Source organism: Somniosus microcephalus, chromosome 7, assembly GCF_052327205.1.
Source record: "Somniosus microcephalus isolate GS21.2 chromosome 7, FLI_Smic_1.0, whole genome shotgun sequence".
NCBI classification, from domain to species: domain Eukaryota; kingdom Metazoa; phylum Chordata; class Chondrichthyes; order Squaliformes; family Somniosidae; genus Somniosus; species Somniosus microcephalus.
The window spans coordinates 159,684,336-159,693,567 of record NC_140993.1 but is presented as its reverse complement, the minus strand read 5'-3'; the positions used below and the strand labels follow the sequence as shown (position 1 = coordinate 159,693,567).

General features: G+C 36.5%; 1 protein-coding gene across 2 annotated transcripts; it reads left to right on the top strand.

The window, feature by feature from the left end:
• Nucleotides 1-2,463: 2,463 nt before the first annotated feature.
• Nucleotides 2,464-7,502, top strand: msc (musculin (activated B-cell factor-1)). Of its 2 annotated transcripts, XR_015079022.1 has the most exons (3): nucleotides 2,464-3,054; nucleotides 5,307-5,491; nucleotides 6,362-7,502. XR_015079022.1 is itself a non-coding variant. In XM_085993149.1 (2 exons), the coding sequence occupies exons 1-2, from the start codon at nucleotides 2,617-2,619 to the stop codon at nucleotides 5,391-5,393; spliced, it is 525 nt and encodes a 174-aa protein (XP_085849275.1). In that variant the 5' UTR covers nucleotides 2,464-2,616; the 3' UTR covers nucleotides 5,394-7,502. The 2 variants fall into 2 exon arrangements, 1 of the variants encoding a protein (XP_085849275.1); XM_085993149.1 differs by having other exon boundaries at nucleotides 5,307-7,502.
• The last annotated feature ends 1,730 nt before the right edge of the window (nucleotides 7,503-9,232 follow it).

Below are 9,232 nucleotides of genomic sequence, written 5' to 3'. Positions count from 1 at the left end.
TATTTACTGAACTCTTTACTGTTTAATTTTTAATGTGAAATAGATTAACGTATTTGAATTGCCGGCAAGAAAATAATCCGTTTCCGGTCCGCGTGTAGCAGGTTCGGGTGCTTGGGCATAATTAATGAAGAGCTGCCGTTTGTTTGGAAGTTAGCCTATGGAGTATTTATCAATACCCCTGTCCCTAGAAAAGCAAGTCTGACCCCACTGGAGACCCTGAGCCGATCGATTTTCTGCTTTCTTAAGACTTTGTCTCGGTAGATGTAACTGGATCTGAAAAACGTGGGGCAGAAGCAGCATCGAGCATTTTTTTATATTAAGCCATTCAAATAGGTTCGATTTCCTTAGCTGAGAGTTTCCACTCTTATTCTTGCTTTGGAGTGTTCGTAATTTCTGATGTTTTAATCTCCGCCCCTTCCCGGCAAAATGATAATACAAAAGAACACTTTTCACTATCAGATTTAGTCGTGCACTTGAGAAAATCTCTTTTTGCATGAAGCACCTAGTGAAATAACTTATAATTAATTTGATTTAGTTAACCTTTGTGTCCACATACATAGTATTGGACTTTAGTGGTTTATTTTATTCACGCAAGTACACACAGACTGTGCCCTAAGATGTTCAACTAGATCCATCCTCATCAAACTTCTCGCAATAATAATTTGCCTGAAATAAGTTACTGCACGCGGTTTAGTAGAAACCTTGTTTAAATAACCCACACTGGGTGAATGATAACTGCGCGTATGATTTTTTTCGGATTCATTATTTTTTTCAGAAATGTTTAAAACAATTACAGTGTAGGTGTTTATTGATTATTTTAAAAAGATAATAATCCAACTTGTGAATGTACTCGACCCACATAAAACACAATCCAATGTCTCTGTTGTCATAAACGCTATAAATTATTCGGAAATATCTCGTTTTCGAGTATTGGTTCGTAAAGGTGTACTGGTTAAAACCGTAGAAACGAACAGGATGCCTTTAGGATCTCCTTTACTTTGGGAGAACAGCACTTCCCATTTCCCCACGGTGATTTATTGAAGTTACGTCCGCGGCCTCCTCTGACAGATCGCTGTGATGACACTCTTTGGTTCTGTTCCGCGACAGATATGTGACCAGCGTTGACTTCTTTCCTGTAATGTCCCAGCGGCCCGATTGTTGAAGAAAGCCCAAGATAGGAAAGTAAAACCTGAATTCGTTCTGGGGTCGATAGGATCTCTACAACTGTTTACAAAATCAATCAATTCTACCATAAATCTTCAGCAAGAGGTCGCTTCAAAACACACCTGCACAAACAAGCAGGGGTCCGCCAACATTTTCAAATCTTCAGAAATATGTTATATATTTTAATAAAATATTAGCAAAGCTCAAAACAAGACGATATAAAGCTTACAATGTTCATCTTGTTCACATTCAATTCGATGCATTTCTTATTATTTCTATACAGCAATGGTGCACATGCTTCACAAGTGATAGGTACGTAGCAGGCATTTTAAATGGAGTTTCAATCATTTATAATGGGTCTTAATTTATCCTGTTTCACTGAGAGAGACCAAATGAGTTTGGTAATTTCTCAATCTTGCCTTTAGCATTGTAGATAGACATAAATTGGCAATACAGGAATATAAGCAAAATATGTAAGGTATGAAACAAGACATAAATTCAATACTTGAGATGATAGAAATCACTACAATTCAAACATGATGTGTGTTTATACAGGCAACACCAAGCGAAGAATTGCATTAAAGAAATACAGATAATTTAGGGTTAAAACATTTTTGAGTTTTGTTTGATCTTGCCCCAAATTCGTTATCTCTTGACTGTAATTAAAGTTCCAATAATTTACTGAAAGACACTCTTTTTCTGGCAAAGTATAGGAAATTATATATAGATAAATAACAGACACTTTAAATGGAGTTTCAATCGTTTAGGGTTAAAGAGATAAGATCATGTCATAATTTTACAGCTGATAATTGAAGATCGTTAACACGAAATAAATATTTCATTAATTAAAATTAAATTGTTTCTGACATTTCATTTACTTGTTGAGGTAGCTTATTTATTCATATACTTTACAGTTTATTCGGAAACACTTGAAGGGGGAGTCTGATTGCTTTTTTAAAACTACTGCGGTAGCACTCACCTCTTCGTTAAATGAATGAACCGTTTAATTAGTGTTTGTTTTAACACCGATTGATTGAAGGCTTCCAACTCAAATCACAGCTCAGATGGGACATACCATTGAGGGACGGATAAAGCCATACAATGTTGATTAAAAGTTCAGACTCCAGAAGTGATTTTAAGGTACAAAATATTTTAACATGTCTTCAATAGCATCAAAAAATTTAAACAGAAGAGAACTCCTCTCCCGTGTCCTTATTTGTGGGATATGATTGCAATGCTAGTGATTGTTAATCCCATCTTCGAATGGTTAGATCCACATGGAGCAGATACTTCCTGTTTAAAAGTGATAGTAGAAGCCGTCAAAGCCACTGGAGGTGGGGTTTCTTTTTTCGACAAAGGAACTTTTTTGCGTATGTTTTTGGTATTTAACGAATTTGTGGAGGAAGCCCTTTTCACTTGAAGTTCATTTCAATTTTCCAGAAGATTGGTACCATGTCTACTGGATCTCTCAGTGACACTGAGGACATGCAGGAAATTGAATTACAGGGGCTCCATCTCGAATGTAACGGCTTGAAACACGAGTCGAACGACACGGAATTCTACATCTCTGCTGAAAACACTGATGAATCGAGCTCTGACTGCAGCTCCAAGAGAAAGAGGCGGGGGACTGTTAGGAAAAAGCAACTGCCCAGGCTAGGCAAAGAGGGGAAACAATCACAGAGAAACGCTGCCAACGCCAGGGAGAGAGCCAGGATGAGAGTCCTTAGCAAAGCTTTCTCCAGATTAAAAACCAGCCTGCCCTGGGTGCCATCAGATACGAAACTCTCCAAACTTGACACCCTCAGACTGGCAGCTAGCTACATCGCACATTTAAGGCAAATCTTAGCAAATGATAAATACGAAAATGGATACGTCCATCCGGTAAATCTGGTAAGAAAATACGGATATTGCATAAACCAGTAACTAGAGGGAATCTAAATTCCTGACGACCTCTGCATAAAGTGTAAATGCTATTGAGATTAACATGGGGGTGTTATAATGTTTAATATGCCTCCATATTTTCTTTTATTTAAAGTACTGCTAAAACTCAAAGGTTTACGCAGGACCAATATTAAATCAATATCAGCACTAAGTAAATGGTGAGCTGCAGGGTAAGTATAATTTTAGTTGTAAATTTTGTACATATCAAGTAAACTGATTACTTTATGATGCAACATGTAAGTACTATTCTAAGAGCTAACTTCACATAAATTAATTTCTCTCATATCTCCTTCTGTGCTGTAAGATTCTATGAACTTCTGCATTCCATCCCAAGGACTAAACTAAACTGACCAATCTCCATATATTCTAGCTAACGAAAATCTCAGAAAACAGACAGGTGCATCTTTACCAGCTACATTTCATTTTAAAATATAAATAAAAATAACATATGTATAAAACTTTTAATAAAATTCCAGAAATCATTTTGTAGCATACATTAGATGTATTAGTTGTACATTTCACGACCTCTCCCCAACAAATGACACACACGGGAGGTGTTTATATGAAAGTTTCGATGTAATATTAGAAGCTATTGCGCAATGTTCTGAAACAAATCCGAGCTATCCCACACAAACTTCACTTTTGCACAAAACTCGAGAACCTTCACAGATAGACAGCTTCTCGTTTAAACTCGCACTTCAGGTGGGATTTTTGTGTCAATAAACCGTGTACGTAGGTAATTCCTCCTGCGGGAAAATCTGAAAAAAAAGCTGGCTTCACTGACAGGTTTCATTCAGATAACATAGTTTTGTGTATAAGGTGCAATCATTCTGAATTCTTCTTCAAAAATGGAAGTGAAGCCTTTTCCTCGATCGGGAGAGTTCCTGCTATCACTTTATCGCCTGGCGACAGATTTAGCCAGCTGCCAAATTAGAAAATGGCAAATATTAAAACAAAAATGGTAAAATTATTTATTTATCTTGTGTTATGATAGTTACTAGTTATGTAACTTTCCACGGTAATAGTTAACGCAACTTCTGAGTCAAAATGTTAAAGCGTTTGTGCTGAAAAACGGTTTGGGAGTTGAAGTACTTCAGCTTTCAAAAAACTTCTAATTTATCTTGTTTCCTTTTACATAAATACAGGCTTATGTTTTATTAATGTCTAAAATGTGTATTTGTGAGCTAATTCTATTGGATGTTGCATTTTAAATCTATATACATCTCTTACACAATTGTCTTCTGTGCGGATGGTAGCCGAGTGGCTCAGGGGTCGGAACTGTGAGATTTAACAGGACAGCGGCGTTTTAGGAATACGACATTTAAAGGGTCAGCATTGTTTTGGGAGGTACTAGGCAAAGAAGTTATTTCAGTTCAATTAATATTGGGAAGTCCACAAAGTAATAATGCTATTTAAAAATATTAAATCCTACAAGAGTAACATTTCTGGACAACATTTCTGGAGCTTTTTCAGGGAGAGTTTCTCTGAGTCTTGCACTGGGTCTGGTTTCATTAAAAGGGGCAGGTTTTTAAAAATTGCATCGGAACGGTCAACCACAAAACACACAGAATTACAGAAATGTGTTCATGTTGGGACACAAAATAAAATAAAAGATGCAAAGGATCTTCGTTAAAAGCGAAACAGTTCCTGGTTAGACCTACCCTTCGGGATAACATTTTAACTGATAACCTCCCAGGTTCATTACTTGCAAGAAACTTTTAACAAATGATTTCGTGTATTTCCAATTGTATATCTGTATATGAACAAGAAATTGTTAGTTTTAATTTAATTATCTTAGGGTATATGAATAATGTTAATTAGTATGAGCATCGCAATATCCTTTCTTCATTGTTGGTCCAAATAGTGACAAACTATCAGTCTCACGCTTCAAATCTGCCGCTTTATTGGAACCGCTCACAAAGCCCGCTGTCTGCTTAGGTATTCTGTGTCGCTGATTCCCATTTTATATTAAATGTATTGCATGTCGTATCGTATAGATTTTATGTATAACTTGATCTATGTTCCTGTGGAATGTTATTTGATGCTGAGCTGATGTCACTCAGCTAAAAATTTGAAGTAAAAAGTGGAAGGGATATTATTGTTCCTAATTTATATAAATGGTTTGCAGACATAAAACGTTCCTCACTGTGTCACTAGTGGCCAGTAGATTATTATTCTGACTCATTTATTTCAAATTTTAGACCTGGCCTTTCGTGGTTTCAGGAAGATCAGAAGTTGACAGCAAAGATCTGCCTGCCTCGTCCAGACTGTGTGGGACTACAGCCTAGCAGTACCAGCAAGCTCCCAGTTCAACCCCCTCGATGAGCAGGTTTCAGCGTTGTGGCACTCGACCAGGCAGATAGTGTGGGCTGTCCCAATGCGAGGGGTCAGCAGTCCATCGTCACTTCATTTGTATTTTTTTAATTTCCGTGTTATAACTGCATGCTTTGCAGGACAAAGCTCTTAATCGCGGCAAAATGTCATGCGTGGGGGAGAGAGTACAGAAACATTGATGCACTGTACCTCTGACTTTCCAGAGGATTGTCTGGTCAATAGGAGATATACAATGGACGCAAAATATGGACCAACGATGGACGCTACAGCGTGGGATCAGACACAAACATGCTGTCCTCCACGCACTGAAAGCACATTCAGTATTTTAAAAATAATTTGGAGAACTAGCAGTATTATCTAGCGATATATAAATTGTGAAATAATGGCCACAATAAGTACGAGAAAGAACTAGCCGCTTTCCAACAGTATTACATAGTTATTTTTGTAATCTTGTATATTGCCCCGTGGATGAAGGCGCCACCATCCCCCTCGCCTCCAATGTTTTGTTACAAATTAGTATTTTGAGTGTTACTCACACACTTCTTAACCTTGTTGTCTATGGTCGCCGTTTACTCTTTAAATGTATAGTTTTGGAATTTTTTATAAAACATTTTCACTGTAGTTTTATTTTGAAAATAATTTTATAAATGGAGACAATAGCACTTTACATGTTTACCATCAAAAATGTTTGTTACTTGTAAGATTTTACATTAAGAAAGAGCAATGCATTTAAGATTGTTCCCACCTATTTTTGAAACTCCAGTGGAAATTTATACCTATGCATCAGGAACTCCAAACATTTAGTCCCTAGTTTATTTTAAACCAGGTGGCCCCAATTTGTGGAACGACCTTTCAGCTCTGAAGCCTGACTGACTACTTTACTTTTCTAATTTTTTTAATATATATATATTTGTGTTTTCAGAACTTTTTATCATGAAAATAATTAATACAACAACTGGTGCACTGTGGCTGCAGTGTGTACTATCTATAGGATGCACTGCAGCAATTTGCCCAGGCTTTTTTGACAGCACCTCTCAAACCTGCGATCTCTACCACCTAGAAGGACAAGGTTAGCAGGTGCATGGGAACATCATCACTTGCAAGTTCCTCTCCAAGTCACACACCATCCCAACTTGGACATATATTACTGTTCCTTCATCGTCGCTGGGTCAAAATCCTGGAACACTCTACCAAGTAGCATTGTGGGAGTACCTTTACCACACGGACTGCAGTGGTGCAAACAGAAGGCAGCTCACCAGTACCACCTTAACGTCAACTAGGGATGGGCATTAAATGCTGCCTTTGTTAGAGATGCCCATATCCTGAGAATGAATTTTTAAAAACTGTCTTCTTGTAGGATATCACAACAGTAGTGTGTGCCCTAACACCCTTGTTCTCTAATATTCCATGTTTTGCCATATAAAATGGGTAAATGTGTAACTGTGAAGTTGTCTCAACAGGATAACAAAAGCCCTGCCAAACAATAGGGTAATTAAAAAAAGACTTTGTGGCCGGCTGTACCATTATTCACATTTTAATGAGTGAAAGGAGCTAAGTAGCTTATCAGTTTTAAGACAAAATTAGTAAAATATATCTGACACTCAGAGTCCAAAAAGCCCTAATTTCATTACATATTCATAGAGCCCTGCATTACTCAGCTTCATTCCAGTGGCAGTAGGCAGCGTGAATATGCCATTCTGCTCAAGTCTCAATGAAAGTAGAGCTAATACCACATCCATTTGTGCAGTGTGAAACCGGTCACCAACTCTTACACAGCGCAGTCAATATAACATATAATTCCAAATAAATTCTTGTATCTCAACACAACTTATTTACAAGCAGTACATATCAGCCTAACATCAGCATAAACAGAATAAGCTGGTTTAAGAGTCAACATTTGTAGGAAAGATTTGCAGCTTACTTAATTATTTGGCATTCATTTTAATCAATGTTTAAAAGATACATTATTCCACAATAGAATCCTAAATCAATTTGCTCTGAATGGTCTGTACAATAAGCCTTAAATGTTGTCACAAATTTCAGATAATAAATATACTTCCAAACCACTGTGTTTAGTGGTTTTCTTTGATAACTGTTTTGTGGTAATTAATCACCTAATTTAACCACTGGATGGCATGCTGTACAAAAATCCATTTATTTTATTAACTTGTTTAAAATATTTTACCAAGGCACTGCATTGAGATGAAACATATAATTTAGCAGATGGCAATACACAAACACTATACAGTTAAATTATAAAACAGTTCATTTACATTTTTGAAGAAAGCACATTGTGCTGTATTGCAAGTCATTTTCTAAGATATATATGTAAGTCAAAAACTAATGAGATAGTAAACTGTATGATTTATTTCATAGAAAAGGTGGTTATAAGATCTATCAAATCTTTGATTAAAAGAATGCTCCCTTTCCCTGTCCTTGCCTATTCTGGGACTACAAAGTAAATAACTAAATGAGATATGAGTGAAACTACAACTATCAAAGCAATAATTCTAATATGTAACATCACACAATATATAAAACTGACAATTTCTGAACTGCAGGCAATAGGTTTTGCAATTGGAAGACAATATAGGAGTTGTGACAATTTCTCTGGTGGAAATGCACACAATAACCCTAAAAAGCAATTTTAACTTTTCATAGCGTAGTACATCTGACAGCAGTAATGATACAAATTAATTAGCAACCCAGAATTAGGAACAAGATAAACTTAAACATTAATGCAACATTGTTAATAGTGGCTGTAAATGGAGAAAATGGATAGTAAATAAAGTATAAAATTATGCTTTACACAGTCTCAACTTGAACTGTTGGAAAATAATGGGCTGGATCTTGCTCTCAGTGGCGAACAAAAAGTGCCAGCCGTTTGTTACACTTGCACTTTCTATGGGATTTGCATGGCAAGTTCCTGTCAGCCAACCATTTTAAAAGCGCAGGACCCTCTACAGAGCAACTGGGACCTGTGTGAACAAGTCAAGCAACTGTGTATCTCCTTAACCAATCAGATTGAAGAATCATTGATGAGCAGAACAGAGTCTGAACCAGGAAGTGTAAGTTAGAATATTTAGTTCGATGTCAAATCAGGTACAGAAAGCGAAATAAAGAGAGGGAAAGAAAGATGCGATTAAGAGAGAGCAATAAAAGAAAAGTAAAACAAATATTTAAATTGTTTTAATTATTTTAAATCTCCAACAATAATTAAAATCTTAAGGAGTTAATTTTCAATGCCAGAAAGGTTGGTTGGCAGTAATTAAGACTTACCACGCTGTTATACTGGAATGGACAAGCTCTAACTTTTTCTGGCGAGTTTAGACCATATCTATAAGGTAAATACAGCAACTTTACGCCGTTCAATGTATTTGAATGGTGAGCCAATGATGAGATGCTGTTTACCGGAAGTATTTGGAGGAATGTCGCACCTCGGACAGCAAGTTCCAGATTTTCACATTTAACTGTTGGTGTCCGATTAACACATAAATAACAGTGAACGCTAATAACATCATCGTTATTTCTACTGCAAAATCCACCTGAAGTTTTATTACTGAAAACAAAGATACCTTTAATGAACAAACCAAGACAAAATTGCTGGAAAATCCACAAGATCATTGAGGAGGAGAAAGTGGCATGATTATTTTCAGTGGCGATAGATGTTACAGATATTTTTTGACTTTGTAGATTCTGATCTGTATTCAAATTCACATTCAACATACTAGTGTAGATCTCAAATAGTGTTTCTCACTTCTAATCTGGGATCTAATATTCAGCTTTTGATGCT